The 17,696-nt window shown below is 38.3% G+C and overlaps 1 protein-coding gene across 9 annotated transcripts in view; it reads left to right on the top strand.

Moving 5' to 3' along the window:
* The window catches only part of LOC140377613 (teneurin-3), a 470,016-nt gene that overhangs the window by 414,698 nt on the left and 37,622 nt on the right, over positions 1-17,696 (top strand). For all 9 annotated transcript variants that reach the window (XM_072463087.1, XM_072463086.1, XM_072463085.1 and 6 more), the window contains 8 exons: positions 341-442; positions 1,104-1,277; positions 2,711-2,770; positions 5,878-6,040; positions 6,547-6,685; positions 7,000-7,105; positions 8,167-8,309; positions 12,624-12,802. In XM_072463087.1, coding sequence (XP_072319188.1) covers positions 341-442; positions 1,104-1,277; positions 2,711-2,770; positions 5,878-6,040; positions 6,547-6,685; positions 7,000-7,105; positions 8,167-8,309; positions 12,624-12,802 — 1,066 coding nt within the window. The remainder of the gene's footprint in view (positions 1-340; positions 443-1,103; positions 1,278-2,710; positions 2,771-5,877; positions 6,041-6,546; positions 6,686-6,999; positions 7,106-8,166; positions 8,310-12,623; positions 12,803-17,696) is intronic.

Here is a 17,696-nt window from a genome sequence, read left to right as displayed (position 1 = left end):
TATAATCTTGTTAATCCAATATGTTTTCTCCCTATAATATAATGCAACACAACGCGAAAGTATGGAATATGTTATGTACAGACATTTAGTATTCTGTCACTAAATACATTTATAAAGTATTCTCTCCAACACTTCTTTTGTATCGGCTCTTTAGTTTCATTCTTTCACTCTTGTACACTTTTCCCTGTGAATACGAAGCAGATTGTCATCATATAAACAGCATCAGTAGAAAACATCTGTGGCTCTGATGCTGCACGTGTGTTATATCTGACTCTGAAAAAAGTGTATCCTGAACTTATCTAGCTTATATTTTACATGTGTGTTCCTTGTTATGCCCCAGGTTCGTCTGGAGTGGCCCACAGACCTGGCCATAAACCCCATGGACAACTCCATCTACGTCCTGGACAACAACGTCGTGCTGCAGATCACGGAAAATAGACAGGTACAAAATCACGTCTCTCCAAATACAAAAACACAAATATCTATGATTCGTAATATTATTCCTATTTTAGGCATTTGACTATTTTATTTATCTGTTTTACACATTTTCATTAAAATATTTAAGACTTTTATTGTATAATGTTACATTTAGGTTTTTTGTGTTGTTGTTTGCATTAATTATGATGACTTTGATTACACATTTATTTTAGTAGTCGACAAATCAAACATTGAGACTTTTTTAAATACATTTTTACCAAATATTAGTGAAAATAAGGTGACTGAAGGCTTCTCTTTCCAGAATATTTACTAATAAAGTGTATTATTGATAACAATTTTACATTTTTTATACTTTTTAAACATTTTGATTTAATAATGCCACTGTATTTTTATATAAAATGTCTTTTTAAATGTGTTTTACTGTCCAGATAATGATTAAAATGATCAAAACGCAATTACAATTATTATTGACAGGCGACATAAACTCGACATACAAATAATGAATGTCATGTTTGAAATATCAGGAAACATCAAAAATGGTTCACTTGCGTTGAACAAAACGACTCAAAACTAGATAATTACAATATTCACAAGTACGTTTGAATTGCGTTCCTTTTCCGGTGTCATTTTTTTCCATGTTTGACGCCCACTTCTCGGCCCGTTAGGTGCGGATCGTGGCGGGGCGTCCCATGCACTGCCAGGTGCCGGGGATCGAGTACACTCTGGGGAAGAGAGCGGTGCAGACCATGCTGGAGGGAGCCACGGCCATCGCTCTGTCGTACAGCGGCGTCTTGTACATCGCAGAGACCGACGAGAAGAAGATCCACCGCATCAGACAGGTCAGAGACGAAGAAGCCCGGGGGTTTGTCACAGCGAGTAACACCCTGGGAGACATCAGGGGTCCAAAGTCACGCAATTCTAGCTCACTTTTCTTTAAAATCATGGGAGTTCCTGAGGACGGAAGACATCGTAATCCACTGCTGTCTCTGCTTCTTCTAAACCTACAAACATGTGCTGCATCGTCTGCTCTGATTGGCCTTAGAGAATATGTGGATTGTGATTTATAGCTAAATAAATTCAGCTTCAGGCAGTTCAATTAATCAAGTTATGTATAAAAGACTGATCTAAAGTGCTTCTAAAATTGAGTTAAAAAGTGAATAATAACTAATACTTTGAGATACTCTTTTCAAGAAACCACAAAAATGCTTTTACATAGAGGAAATAATACATTCATTTTACTAACCACGTTGAATACTTTTCAAGCAGTAGAGTACACGTTTAGCAGTATCACCAGCTAAACCAGCTCTAAAACAGGTCTAAACCAGCTCTAAAACAGGTCTACAAGACTTATAGTACATAACACTGAACCAGATCTGAACTAAAGCTTGACTTAAAGGGCAGATGACAGGTTTTCATGGGTTCTTTTGTGAAAAAAAGTTGAAAACTAAAGGTTGAAAATGACATGTAGAGTGGTATCTTAAAACAGAATGCCTCTGTGATCCCTCTTGTTGACATTCCAAAGAGATTATGATTAAAATGTCTTTTATTAACACACTTTCAGGGGAAAACACTTGATTTGGTCTCCTTTGCAAATACTGACTACTTTTCAGCACAAAATGTATTCAAAGAGATACTCGTGATAAACCTCAGCAGCCTGTGGCCATCCCTGGTTTAAACAATCACAAAATAAAGATGGTAGCATGTATTATTATTTGCCAAACCATTATTACTGTGAAAAATATGTATTTTGGTCCTTGTTTAGAATGTGGTTGCAAGGTAACAGTTGTAGAACATCTGTCACATGACGCTCATGTCCAACCAGGAAGTGAAACACTAAACTTAAAAAAAATGTCAAAATAGGGAAAACTAGGAAAGGGTATAATTAAAATCTTGAATATAATTCCTTTAAGTATGTTTTAATGAAATGGGTAGTCAGACCTGTCATGTACACAACAAAAGATTTGACCTGGTGCAGAGCATAAAATCATGATGAAAATGCACGGTGACTGTTTCATATCAGTGCTGGAAAAACACTGCTTATTTCACCAGAAAGTTACATTTTCTAACAATCTGACCATATATTGAACAGAATTGCCTTCCAGCGTCTGTGTTCAGTGGGGGACATTTCTTCTACCGTCAATGCAAAATTAGCTTCAAGCGTTCTGGAAACTGCATGTTCCTATAAATCAAAAGTACAATCCGTCTTCTGTATGTAATGTGTATTTATTCATTAAGTTTTAGCATTTTTCTTTAACAATTTCTGTTGTTTTAGGTGTCGACAGATGGAGAAATCACACATCTGGCCGGAGCACTTTCTGAATGTGACTGCAAGGTACGGGGCATATCGCCACCAACTGTATTTACATATGTATTAAAGGTGCAGTATGTCACTTTTTTAGTGCGAGGGTCCATACCTGCTGTTCTCTGAGGAGCAGGTATGTCGGGGTTGTTCGGTTAATTGACAATTGTGATTATTCATGTCATAATCGCGAGAACTAAAAAAAAAAACAATCGTGACCATTTTAGAAGCAAAATGAAACCTTCAACTGTGTAATCTACTTTTTTTTTGTCTTTTTTTCAATTCAAAAAGTTGAATTTCATAAAGCTGGTTTCAAAATATAGGAATAGTAACGTGCTGGACGATGGAACTGAAATAAAACCAAATATGTCTCAGTAATCGTGAAGAATTATTCCAACATTTGTTTTTTATTTTGACAGATTTTGTGTAAATTTATTGTTTGAATTCAACTGGATATTATTGATATTATTGTGACATTTTGACACAGTAGAAAAAGCTTCAGTTGTAGTCATCTGGACTCAGTTAGAAAAAGTAGACGTTTCGACTCTCATCCAAGAGTCATTGTCAATAAAAGAATTTAGATCGAGAACTCTGATATTAATACTGTTCTGTGGTAAGTCCCGCCCATTGGGAGGAGCCTTCCTGAAGTAGAAAGAGTTGTTTGTTTCAACAGAAACTCCCCCTTGTATCTACCGAGCTAGCCTATTCAGAATTTTAATGGGCTATTAGAATCCTCTTTGTCTCTGTGAGACCCTGGCTCAACCACCCTGAATACCCGATTAGCATCTAAATGTTCTGGACCTGGTCCTCTACCTTTCCAGGGGTTCAGTATACCATTATAGATACCAGGAAGATTGAATCTTAGCCCTCCATTCCTGTTTAAAGAAGGTCTTTCTTTTTTAACAAAAATATCTTCCTTAACTCCTCTTTCAAACCATCTTTTCTCCCTGCTTAAAACCTTCACCTCACCGTCTTCAAACGAGTGATTAGAGGCTTCAAGATGGAGATGCACGGCACTCTGTGGTCCTGAACTTGTATTTCTTCTGTGCCGATAAAGCCTCTTGTGTAGAGGCTGTTTTGTCTCACCTATGTACCGTTCTCTACAGCTTTCTTCACTGCATTGGATCGAATAAACTACATTGCTCTGTTTTTGAGTCGGCAACTTGTCCTTAGGATGAACCAGTTTTTGTCTTAAAGTGTTTCCTGGTTTAAAATAAACAGGGACTTCGTGTTGTCTAAAAATTCTCTGCAGTTTTTCCGACAGGCCAGAGACATAAGGGATAGAAACACCCTTCCTTCTCTGTTCAGTTTCCCTTTTGTCCTGCTTCTTGGTTCTCTTCACTCTGTTGAGAGCCCAAGCGGGGTAACCACAGGCTGAGAGGGCATTTCGGACATGTTTTTTTTCGGACTGTTGAGAGCCCAAGCGGGTTACCCCTGTCACTATTTCTACTAACTTACCATGAAGTTTAAAAAAAAAATCTTTATTTCATTCTTTAATTTCTCCTCGTCGTGTTTTTTGCTTAGATTCACTTTGACCTGGTGTCAAAATGACTGCACCACTTCTTTAGCTGGCGAAATCACTTTGATTCTGTCAAAAAGCCTCAAAATCGCTGATCTCAAATGAGTGTCTTGTCCATATCAATGAGGGATGGACTGCGCTCTGTGAATTGCCTCAGAATAGACGAGCACATACGGCAATAAAACGCCACTATGAATTTCACTTTTATCTCCAGTGCAGGCAATTTATTAATAATACATCGGGATCAGAGCATTACATTCACGAGAGGTTCTGCTCCTCCTGTCCGATCCGGTGCCCACTTGTCCTCGATTAAACGTTAACGTGAATTATTGATGTAATGTTATTCTCTCCTGCTTTCCACTTATTTGGCCTTATGCTTAATGTGAACAGACTGTGATAAAACTGGGATCGGACATGAACAGGAGTACGTTTATAGTAAGACGGGTGACGTGTCTTATGTATGAAGTGCCAGTTTATTTAAAGGTGCACTTTGTAACTATTCTGGTGGAAGGTTTGGAGTAAAAATGCTTGTTAAAGTACGGAGGCAAATCAGCTCTGTGGAAACTAACGTGGTTCTTTTCAGCCCCCCAAAAAACCCCACAACATAAATGTGTTGATAACTTGTTGGTTTATAATATTTCAGAAACAGATTTTAAATAAATAGATAAATAAATCATGGTCTTGTGCTCATTACTTACCACATACCAGCTGATTAGCCCTGAGCAAGCTTTCAAACATTCAATATATACATTTTTCTCTAACTCTCTATGGGGAAAATTAATGGAAAATGTTCTTCCGGAACCAAGCACTGGGCGTTTTTAGGAAACGTAACTTTTTCCCTCTTTTAAGACGTTTCCTGGTGAATTGTATGTATTTTAAGCTCAATTATTTGAAGTTGAGTCTAAACAGACGTTATTGACATGGCATTACCTCCGAAAAGTAAACTAATTACTTTAGATGTGAAAATACAGCCTCGCGGTAGCATTTAGCCCGCAGCTGCTGTTAGCATTTTTTTTTAGACATTATACAAATTTGTGAAGTTGCTGCACTTAATTCTTCTCCATTCTTTGTATCTGTTTTACAGAACCTGTGTTTGCTCTTGTAGTTGTTGAACAGTGGGTGATAAAACAGCTCTTGAAACTAACGCATTGCTTCCCACAAAGAATTTATATGCCGACTGTATCTATGGTGTGAACTCTAACATGTATTTACATTTTGCATACTTAGGTTTAAAATAAAATGATTAGCTACACCTTCATTAGCCTTAATAAAGCATGAATAAGACTGAGCAAATAGTTTGTTAAGAATGATTCAGGCTTACCTTTGAAATGTTTTCTACTGTGGATCACTCCTGGACCAATGAGACATAACTCAGACATGGCAGGCTTATTAATCATTCTTAATAAAGTATTTATTCATTATGAATTAAGTCTTTGTTCACTCTTTATTCAGGATTTTTATTATAAAGTTATTATTTGTAGGTCTCATCATTTTGAGGACTTTTAACCATCCAAAACAATGAACTATTTCATCACGGTGCCCACTTGTAATTTATAAAATGTATATTAGAATTGCTGATGTAATGTTATTCTTTCCCGCTCGTCTTTCACTTCACACGCAGAACGATGCGAACTGCGACTGCTACCAAACCGGGGACGGCTACGCCAAAGACGCCCGGCTGAACTGCCCGTCATCGCTGGTGGTGTCTCCGGACGGGACGCTGTTCGTGGCTGACCTGGGCAACATCCGGATCAGAGCCATCAGACGCAACCAGCCGCCCACAGGTGAGAGAACAAGTGGAGGCGTGGAGCAGAAGAGGGTGAACGGAGCGTCAGAAAACAGCACAGGTGGCATAGTGGTTAGTTTATTAGGCTCACAACAAGACAGTCATGTTCTCCTTTTGTCTCCGTAGCTTTCCACTACTCTACTACTACAATTCCACTACTATAATCCTGTCTTGAGATTCATCTATGACCAGCACACACTTGTAATTCAGAGTACAAACTTCAGTTGCATTTTTCTGCTTGAATAAATAACTGTTAACATTCCACTATATCTACTGTCCAGTTGTATTTAGTATAACATCAATGATATGCTCAAGGATTTTTTGGCTCGGTAACAGGAAATTAACACCAAATGTTAACCTAATTACAATTTACAATAGAAAAAAATTGCTTGACTAGTCAAAGTTGTATCACTAAATGACCATTAGAAATCAAGATAAAATTATGTTCATTTAAACTTCATCATTCAATTTAATTAGAACTTGTATATGAATTGTCTGCTGCAGGTTCGCTGGCGTCTGGGCCCAGCTCTTACGAGGTGGCGTCCCCGGCCTCTCAGGAGCTCTACGTGTTCGACCTGAACGGGACGCACCAGTTCACCATGTCCCTGGTCACTGGGGACTACAAGTACAACTTCAGCTACAGGTACACCCTTTGGATCACTCAAGTAGTAACATTATTCAGTCAGTTTTGATTGTATCCCAGAAAAATATAAAAAGTATTGCCAGAACATGTATTTACTTTGCCTTTACCAGCGGCAAAGTAAATAAGGGGATGAATGAAAACAGGATTTTTCTGAACACTCGAGCCTCAGTTGCAGGACAAAACAGGATGAACTCAAACATGCGGAAATAAATCAAAATACAACTTTGATTTGGTCTTTGAAGTTGATTTCTGTATAATACGTCTCCTTTAAAAAGTAGTGAAAAGACTGAGTTTGATTTCTCTTTTCTTTCCAGTAACGAGGAGGATGTGACGGCGGTGACAGACAGCAGCGGGAACACTCTCCGAATCCGCCGCGACACAAACCGATTGCCCGTGCGCGTGGTTGCCCCCGACAACCAGGTCTGAACCCTCAAACCTTCACCCCGACTCCATGATAGCTGGTTTTCAGATGACATCACAACAGGCTATAGGCTGATCATATTTAATACAGATGGGGCAGCAAAAAGTCATATGATTAGAATGCAATGCAAACAATGATTTTTAGAGAAATCATCGTTTGTGACGTTTGTGAATTTACCTTTTAGATATTTCATGACAAAGTACAGTGTGCTCAAGGGTGTATGATATCATTACATTCTAGTATCTGAAAACAACAATTCACATGATCCCATCAATCCCAAAATCCTCCAGAAAAGCAGAGCTAACAAACATATTGAAGGCTTGAAGAAGCTCAGGCTAAAAACAAAACATGTTGGCCAACTCTAATTATTAAAGTGTTAACAGCCCGCTAAACTTTGGACATGACAAAAAAGTCTTCCGCTAACAGCTAAATAACAGAGAAAGCTAAACCAAGCCGGCTGTACACGGTTTGCCCTCTGCAGGATTAGTGGTGTCACGACACAAAACAGACAGGCAGCTCCCATAACCAGGGCAACCAACACCCAGATATGTACTTGTATAGATAACGTTTAGATGGAAAATGCATTATTGTTTCCTTATGGATAATATGCATAACTTTTAATCACTTATAATTTTCTTTCTTAGATTATACTCTGTGAAATAGTATATTATATATATATTTAAAAAAAAATATACATATATATATATATATATATATATATATATATATATATATATATATTATTTTATTTTTTTGACATAACTTCATTTAAACTCCGAAATCCAAATCGGGTTATGACAGAGGTGTATCTTTTTCACACTGCAGTTCTGTCGAGACCCGGTTAGCTAACTTGTCCCAAAGACTTAAACTGTTCCTGAGACTAACCGTGATTGTAAAAAAGATACTGTAAAAATTCAACTTTAGCTAGCATATCCACCAGTGCACAGTGGCGGTTGTGAGGCAGAACAAACTGGAGCTGCACAGAGCCCATTGTGCGGCGGATTTGGTGGTGCAGGATTTGGCATGACACCGGTGCTCAGCCTCTCTGTGTGTGTTGCAGGTCATCTGGCTCACCATCGGCACAAATGGAGGGCTCAAGTCTCTCACGGCGCAGGGGCAAGAGCTGGTGCTGTTCAGTTACCACGGCAACAGCGGGCTCCTGGCCACCAAGAGTATCCAGATTGGCTGGACCACCTTCTACGAGTGAGTGCGACGCTGTTTTTTTATTCATTTTGATGCTTTGATTGTTCAGGGTGGTAATTTGGAAGATTTTTGTGTTATTTTGCCCAGTGACATGAGAACCAATAAATCTCTGTTGGGTAAATGCCTCTAACTAAATAGAGCTCGGGATTGTGTCGTCACATCTCTTAGACATTATAGTTAGTCAGATGTTAAACCAATGTGGATTTTACTCAACTTAAGCACAAACACAATACAGAAAATCACAAAATATTACATAATAAAAACTGCTCTCTCAAGAAAAACATCAACCATTCTCAATCCCTACACTTAAATAAATTTAAGTGTAGGGATTGATTTTTAATTTAATTTTACGTCATAAGGCGCTGGTACAGCTAGCAGCCCGGTGTAAACGCTCTCTCTTCTTTCTCACACTTATTGTGCTTTATCTCCTATATTTTGTAAATATAGTTAGTATATTTTTTCTATTTTACTGTACGATAGGGACACGCGCTGGAATAGTTTTTTAATTCAACTGTTTTTGACTTTTTTCGGCTGGATTTGAGCGTTTTTCGTTGCGTTCGTTGTGTTGTTGTGACGTGAGCTAGCTCCGAGCGAGCCCACCAGCCCCCCCGCGCCCTCCGGCCGCGCTAAAGTACGGCGTATCGTCGGTACACGTTTATATACACGTTTATATGAAAGAGGAACTTCACGAACGATCGGGACACGCACTGGAATCGCTTTAAATTAACTTGTTTTGACTGGATTGAGTGTTTTCGTCGTGTCGTGGCGATGTGTCTTGGCTCTGAATCCCCCGGCTCCGGCCCCGCCCCCCGGCTCCGGCCCCGCCCCCCGGCTCCGGCTCCGGCCCCGCCCCCCGGCTCCGGCCCCGCCCCCCGGCCGGCGCCGTACCGCGTTTCCACAAAGGAGGAACTCATGAAACTGCGGAGAACGGCTCTTACCCGGAGATCGTCACGTTATCCCGGCGCAATACTGACCTAACCTAATACTGATGTGCAATTCTGTCATATGTGCAATTACTGTGAAATTCATGTGCAATCTATGTGCTGTCGTGACACATATTCATGTGCAATTACTGTCGGGATCACATGCAATGGTATTTATTTATTTATTTGTCTATGGGAGTTTTTATTTATTTATAGGAGATCTTCTACTGAAAGTGTTTTTCAGACTTCCTATAAGTGATCTGTTCTTCTGTTTCTACTTCTGGATCTACCTGCGTTGCACCAATGAAATTTCCCCATGTGGGACAATAAAGGAATATCTTATCTTATCTTATCTTAAATGAAAAATAATATTAGAAAAAAAAAAAAAAAAAAATGATAATTTTCTTGAATTCATCATTTGACACTACATATTCAAAACTATGGTATTTTTGTAGATTATTCCAAGACCAAGGGGCAGAGTAGGAGAAAGTTGATTTTCGGTGAGGCATCGAGTCACAGTTGAATAGTAGTTGGGACGAGAAGCGAAGCCGCTAACTATTGGAGTTTATAGTGAGGAACAGCTTTGTAAATATGAATACGTACCAATATTGTTTTCCACGAGTTAACAGTGATGTGCAACCAACTAAATCACAAAGAGTGCAGAGGTGAGTGAGGGACTTGGCATAAGTGATAAACCGTAGTATTCTGATATTAAACTGCGATAGATGTATTTACCAGTCGTGACCCAGCAGTTTATCGGCTTGTTCCGTGGCTCGTTTTAGATTGATGGATTTCCCGCTCACAAGGCACGAGGAACTGACACTATTAAGACTGCACGCATTCAGACTGTATCCGATGATCAGGCTCTGGACGGTGTGTGCAAGTCACTGAAGTTGTCCCGGTTGGCTGAGGCTTGTGCTTTGTAGTTAAAAGAGAAACGGTGAGACAGAGATCGATTGTAGGGACGCAGAGAAGGGTTTGATATGAATCGCTGCTCGTCTTTGTTCACACAACGCCTCTAAGTTTTATCTTTATCTTACGCTGGGACGATTTTGTGAGACAGGGACAAAGGTTTCAGTGGAGGAATAGAGCGCTGGTAGGTGGTAGGAAATTAAAAAGTGGGACAGAAACATGACAGTGTTACTTAATTTATTTAGAAAATTGCTGACAAGAATTGGTTGAGTACAGTTAGTTGCACTCGATGTTAAACTTTTTGTTGACATGTAAAATTGCATTGTATTTTGTGGTTTTTTTTTAAATATTGCCAGCAAATCTCTACACATTTTTACCTATTCTCAAAGGCTAGTGGTACTACGTAGTAACAGTAGTTGGGAAGAGCAAAGTACTTATGGTAAAGTACACAAAGTAAAGTTGTGATAGCTGTTCATAAGCTGACTAAATACCAGGCCAGGTGTTTTCAAACGTACAAGTAGAACAAACAAAAAAGATAAAACACACAGAAACCGACCAGAGAGTGAAATTAATGTAAAAATTATCAATTATATATCAATTTCCAAATTAAAGCTGATTGATGAACAAAAGAAAACAAAAAATCGATTATTTATCGAGAACAGAAAAATCACTTCTACTTTACACAGAAGTAAAATGAACTTTATTCTCTTGACTTGTATCAGGAACATTACTTTGTGCTTTTTTCAGCTCATATTCGCTGTTTTCAAACCTTAACTCAGTTCTTTCCTTTGCATTAAAACACTATAGGCGTCTGGGCGGGGAACGTGCCTGCAGTTTTTGGATCATAAATATAACAATGGTGATGCTTTCATGTGCGTTCAAACACTGTGGGAGCTTTCAAATCAAATCAAATCAATTTATTTTTGTAAGGCCCAAAATCACAACAACAGTTGCCTCTGAGGGCCACAGGGAGAAATGAATCAACAATGTCTGTGGTGGCGATGGAGTCAGACAATGTCTGTGGTGGCGAGGGACGATGTCCCAGGGTCCTCTGTCCTTAGACTCTCCTTCTCGGCCAGGAAAAACTACAAAAAAAACCTCTTTGGGAAAAAAGCGTAAAAACCTGGAGGAGTTCCAGTGAAGGAGAGATCCGGCTTTGAAAATATTGTTCCCACACACAACCAGCTGCGACAGTGGTTTTCTAATCTAATGATATATTTTTAGCACAAAACGTAGATTTGACAAACATTTGCAGCATAACATTGTTTAAAGTAAGGATGAAAAATGAAAGTGAATTTTTTAGTGAGATTTAGGTAAACTTTTCTGTTGGAGGATCAAGATACAAGTCTCATTTATAAAGCATGTGTGCGTACAAAAGGCTACATCACTTAAGTTTGGGATTTATAAGAAGACAGCTTGACCTAAAATTAGTTGTTCGGTCCAAAAATGCTGAACTTTTGCATCGGAGCTTTCAGAGATGAGGCAGAAGTTTATGTTTTGTCAGTACGCACACTTTTAGTAAGAATTCCATGTTATCTTTTATAAATGAAAGCCCAGATCTGTGGAGAGGCAAATGCATTTCCACGTACTTTTGAGTAGAACAGCAATGCTAAATAGACTAATCGTGACCAGTGGACTATAAAAAAGAATTGTAATCTGGGCTACACAGACTCTAAAACACATTTCTAGCAAAGACAGCAGCATTTTAAATCAAAATGTCCAAAGGACCCATAAGTTCTGATTTCCAATAATACACTTAAATCTTAAATATTCTCTTTGTAGAAGCCTTCAGTCACCATTGCTCAACCTGGTTGAGAATGTATTTTAAAAGTCTCAATGTACAACAGAAATAGTCCTTTGACTTGTCAAATAATCATGATTTGCTGCCATAGTTACTTTTGATCATTAAAAACACCAGAGATTGATGGCGATAAAGGGAAAGTAAAATAGATTAGTCCTGCTGTGGCGGAGGAGACGAGATCGATTTGTACTTAAAACTGCTCGATAATGGAGGGGAGAGGAAGAGAAATTAGTTGTACGGCTTTAGAAATGACAGATTTGTGTCAAGTCATGTCATATTAGCATTCATTCTATTTTGAATTCCTAGACTGAATTTGAATTGGCACAATACTAATTTCTATAACATATGGATAAAAACTAGATAATAGAAATTAGAAACCAGTAATATATATTTTCTGTATTTTTCTGATGGGCTGAAATTTGATGGATTTCTGTCCATGAATAAAATGTTTGTGAAATGGTTTACAGGTTATTAAAGTTGAGTGTTTTGGTGGTTTAAATGTATTTGTATTGCTCAAAAGTACATTTTAGGAAAAGCAATACCGACAACTATAAAACCCTCCACCAGAAATGTTACAAAGTATGTAGCTCATATTGAATTTAATATGCGTTTATATGTTTAATACTATGTCTATATCTATGCACGATCCATAACGCGGCCGCCTTTGTGTCGTTGCAGTTATGACAGCGAGGGTCGTCTCACAAATGTCACCTTCCCCACCGGCGTCGTCACTAACCTCCACGGAGACATGTCGTCAGGGGCCGTCGCCGTGGACATCGAGACGTCGGGAAGAGACGAAGACGTGTCCATCACCACAAACCTGTCCTCCATCGACTCCTTCTACACTCTGGTGCAAGGTGAGCCACAAACGCAGCGCGTGTCCTAAACATTTACATCCAATAGCACGTTTTTACCGCTCTGTTGTCAGGCGAGATGATCAGTGGTAGAAAAGTAACAAAGTACAAAATTAAAGTACTGTATTTAAGTGACATTTTAGGCTGTCTGTTCTTTACTTAATTCATTTGTACTGGGGATACTTTTACTTCTCTATATTTGAAGTCAAAGGTCAAATGTATTTATTATTTAGCGCATTTACGAACAGATACACTGCCCCAAATTGCTGTAAAAGTTCAATAACCGTAGTATTGTATTTTCGTAGTTGTAACGGAAATACAATGGAATATTTAAAGCAAAAAATAAATACAGTTCTCCCTCTTAGAAATAATAGAGAGATCTGACATTTTCATCGTAGGTGCATTTCCACTGTGAGAGACAGAATCTAAAGAAAAATACGGATATCACATTGTATAATCTTGAAATAATTGATTTGTATATTATTGCTGCAAATATAATATTTGAACACCTGCCAATCGGCAAGAATTCCGGCTCTCAAAGACCTGTTAGTCTGCCTTTAAAATATCCACCTCTCCTCCACTTATTATTCTAAATTAGTAGCACATGTTTGAGCTGTCCACCCCCCAAATCAGTCAGATTACAACTACATCCATAGGCCAGGCTAAAGGAAAGGGCTACGGGGCTATTGCTAAGCAGCTTGGTGAAAAATAACTACATTTGTTAGAAAATGGAAGAAGATAAGTGGGAGTACTTGTTTAATATAAATGTCATAAAAATGGCTAGTACGACTTGAATTAAAAGCCAATGCAACAAGATTTTTAGGAAAGATTTGAAGCTCTCCACAGAAGTAGCAGCTCTTATGTTCAGAGGAAGAGAGTTGCACAGTTTAGGAGCAGCCACACAAAAAGCTCTGTCTCTGGTCTTTAATCTGGACCAAGGGCAGTCCAGGAGCAGACCTCAGTGCTCTGCCCAAAGTGTGCAAAAGGAGCCGTTCTCAAAGGTAAGTAAAGAGACGTTAAACAAGCAGTACCATTTAAAGTGAACTCTGAAAACCACAAGTGTAGAGTGGAGCGAGGCAAGCCCAGGTGCATTATGGGCCTGGCGTCTTTGAGAGCAGTAATCTGAACTTTGTGCTGCACTGACTTTGAACTGGTTTGAAGGTTATTTTAGCACGTTCATCTCATTCTGCGTAAAGGTTTTGAGTTCAAGTCCCGGCTTTGGGCAAATATAAATATTAAATTCACTACAAAAATTTGGAAATTGATTTGAATTGCCACTTTTGACCAAAGATCCATTCAATTCTTTGGCAAAATCTCTACATTTAACACTCTGACCCAACGCTGTTCCCAAAATCTCTGTGAAATACTTTTTACTCTTAAAGTACATTGTTGAACATTTAGATTTGGGAGTGTCTACAGAGCCGCGGCGCGCGGCCGAAACTGCATGGGTTTTTTGTGCCGCGGCTCCTGAAACTGCTGCGCTATTTGGCCGCGCCGTTTTAGACCGCGCCGGTTAGGGTTAACCCTAACCTTAGGGTTAGGTTAGGGTTAGGGTTAGCCATGAGGCTATATGGCAGTGCCGCGGTTCCTGAAACTGCTGGGCCATTTGACGGCGCCGCGGCTCTGCAGCCACGGCCTTTAGATTTTGTGTGCGAGTATTTTTTTCCTGTGTCTGTACTTATACTTAAGTAACAACATGTAGTTATTATTCCACCACTGTAATAAGCTGATATTAAAGTGGCAAGACTTTAGTCCGTCATTATTTTAAAAGCCATACATTTCTGCTACTAATGCATAAATCCAAAGCACATAGATGTGATGAAACATTTTAAATCTGGCAACTACTGTGATGTACAAACATTTTGCTGTTTTGTTACACATAGATTATTCTAATGATTGTGTGGTTTATTTGTGTTTTGACCTGGTTTAGTCCTGAATTTTGTCTAAAATAAGATAATAACTTAACAATTGCTTAAAATAGGTAATATTTATCTTCTTTTCAGTACATTTTTACTACCTTACCTGTTCTATCGGCAAATCTTATTTTAAGCAAGTCAAAATACACTCAAAGTAAGATAAATACTACTTATATTAATCACATTTTTACTTTTACTTAAGATTGTACATTTTTCCAGTTTAGTTCTATAAATAAGTCCCCGTTCAGTTCTGTTTAAACCACACTATTTGTTATATTGACTTTATTGAGAAGAAGAAAGTGAATTACCCCACTGGGGAATGCTCTGACTTTCTTTCCCTTTGAGTGTTTGCTATAGAAAACATTTGTCCCAGAGGAAACGAAACCACAGATTGAGTTTTTATTCCTTAATTGAAAGAATAAAACATTTTATTTTTTAATTTCACAAACACTTTGTGCCTGATACAGTTTGGAAAAGTATATATTAGAGTGGAAACATGATGTCCGAAGCTGTGAAATTAGGAAATATTTAAGTCCTACCTCCTCATTCAAACAATCAACAAATATTTTCTCAATTACACTTATTTTACACGCTCAAGTACCTTCTAGGCAAAGCGATACCAACAACTGTGTTAGTCCCCCCAATCATGCACCATTAAAATGATTTGTCTATATTTGTAATAACTATGTCTGGTTACATTAAACATTTATGCATCAAATAGAGTAAACTAACTAGCATCATATCACTATACTCAAATTCTTCTTTATAAGTTAAAAAATGAAACTAAAATTGCGAAATTAGCAAGGCGTCAAAAGTAATTAAATGCTGTCCCAATATGTCCTCAATATTTACAAGGAAAGGAAACCATCAACTTTTTAAATGTATTTTCTTACGTACAGCTTTGTGAGTCATCTGTACATCATATATATATACATCAGTATTTTTGTGCTTGTTTCACCTTTGCCTCTGTGTTCATGGAAAGGCTAGCGGCCCCTGCAGCTCCTATAACACCGTTTTTAGCTGCGGCATCATGGGAAAAGTGCAGTTTACATTGATTCTGTGCGGCCGCTTTGATTCCCACATAAACGGCCATAAAGCCTCCAGCGCTCTCACAGCCGCGCACAACCCTGAGTGCTATCTATCTGGAGTTGAGTTGAACTATATGGAGCTCAAATTTTTTTTTTTTTTTTAAACTAGCCTTGCTTTGAAGCGCTGCACTTCCATACTGTGAATTAGTGAGTTACTGATTTACGGTAACTGAAGCTGTGAGCAAGTGGGTTTTGGCTCTTTAGTAGTAATAGTAGCTGTAATTGTAGTACTTACTTTAGTAGAAACCTTCATTTTGAAAACTTGACCTTGAAAGCAGAAACAGATTAATTGCTTACTTGAATCATTTATTGTTTTGGAATGTCCTGAGCAAACTTGTGTGCCAAAAAAACAATCCGTGTCACTAAATTTAAAGAACCAGAAAACACCACGGATATTATCCTCCATTTTATATACACCACATTTTTTGTCGGATTTGGCAATGTTTTTGTAGCTGATGTGAAGCAAGAAGCATTAAAAAGAAAGAAAAAGTGTGTAGTGACTGAAAAGGGGTAAAAAACACTGCTTGGAGGGCAATGAAGTAAATAATAATAATGACAAATAATACTTTAGGCCTGTTCTAAAGATTGAATACAGCAATAAGTGACATAATCCAACATTTGTATGAAATTGAAATCGGTTCACTTTTGCCACCGCAAATTTGACCTGGATCTGACTTTTTTCATGACAGTGTGAACAGCCCAAATCTTTTTTTTTTATCTTGACTTCTGCTCTTGAATAAAACAGCTACCACATGTTTTTGTCATTGGAAAATACAGGAATTAAGCTACAACATACCAAAAAGTGAGGTTTTACACTGAAATACTTTTGTGATGTGTGACAAAGATAAACTATCAACGTTTGCCTATCAAAGACAAAAGATAAAGCTGATTAAATGGTGCTTCCTCTTTACAGTCCGTCTCAAAATGTGAACTGCCTCTCTGGAAACATCTGATTGGTGTGTTGAGACCTGCAGCGGGAACGTAGCCTATTGGAAACACCGGTAGCAGAAGCATTAGTAGTCGTAGCAGTAATTTATTTGCCGACTTCGTCATGTTAGCTTGCACATATTTGCACTCAAGAACCATTTTTAGCTTTTTGTTCCTATAAAACGTGTCTCTGAAAGTTGAAATCCTGTGGACGTTTAAAGACTCAGCATGTAGTATATACGGTTATCATATTTGTCTTATTGTTAGATCAGTTGTGTGTATCTCTGAATGTCCAGATAAATCCTCCTTTTGCCCAGTGTCCTGTTTAAACGTGGGATAATGAGGCTTGTGGTGCCGAGTCTGTGGTGGCTGCTGACCTGTGACGGAGTAAACATAAACACTATCCACAGCACTGGCATCGAGCGCTACGAGGATCAAAGTAAATAAGTTATTCAAAGGCATCGACGAGAACTGCGCCTCTTTATCTATAAATGTGTATTATTTATACTGGCCCGTTCAAAACAGCTCAGAACTACTACAGCGCTTTAGCCTTGAATGAGAAAACCAATATCAGTCTGAAGTTGTGGCTGAGCGCTAAACATTAAGGCTAATACTATTTAATACAGCTTTACTACAACTACAATAAGTTATCATATTAGTTACAGTGAACCGGGACAAGGTCATGCCTAAACTGTAGGAAATACTCAAAGTAGAAGTAGTAGAAGGAGACTATTACTGTAGTTTTGTTTTTGTTTTTGGTTTAACTTATTTTCTCCCACCCTTCATATCTTCTTTTGAAACTAAACTACTTAGAAATAGTTTTATATTTGAACATTATTTGCAGTCCTTTGAGTTTATTCCAGAATTTTACCTGAACATAAACACCAAAACTCACTTACTGCTTACTTTTCACTCCTATGACATTGAATTTAAAGGACAAAAACACTCTTAGACCGTCGTGAGACA

This window comes from Eucyclogobius newberryi, unplaced genomic scaffold, assembly GCF_026437365.1.
Source record: "Eucyclogobius newberryi isolate DKJ021-1_F unplaced genomic scaffold, fEucNew1.0.hap1 SCAF_4, whole genome shotgun sequence".
In the NCBI taxonomy this organism is placed as follows: Eukaryota; Metazoa; Chordata; class Actinopteri; order Gobiiformes; family Gobiidae; genus Eucyclogobius; species Eucyclogobius newberryi.
This window is presented reverse-complemented; position numbering and strand designations above follow the sequence as displayed.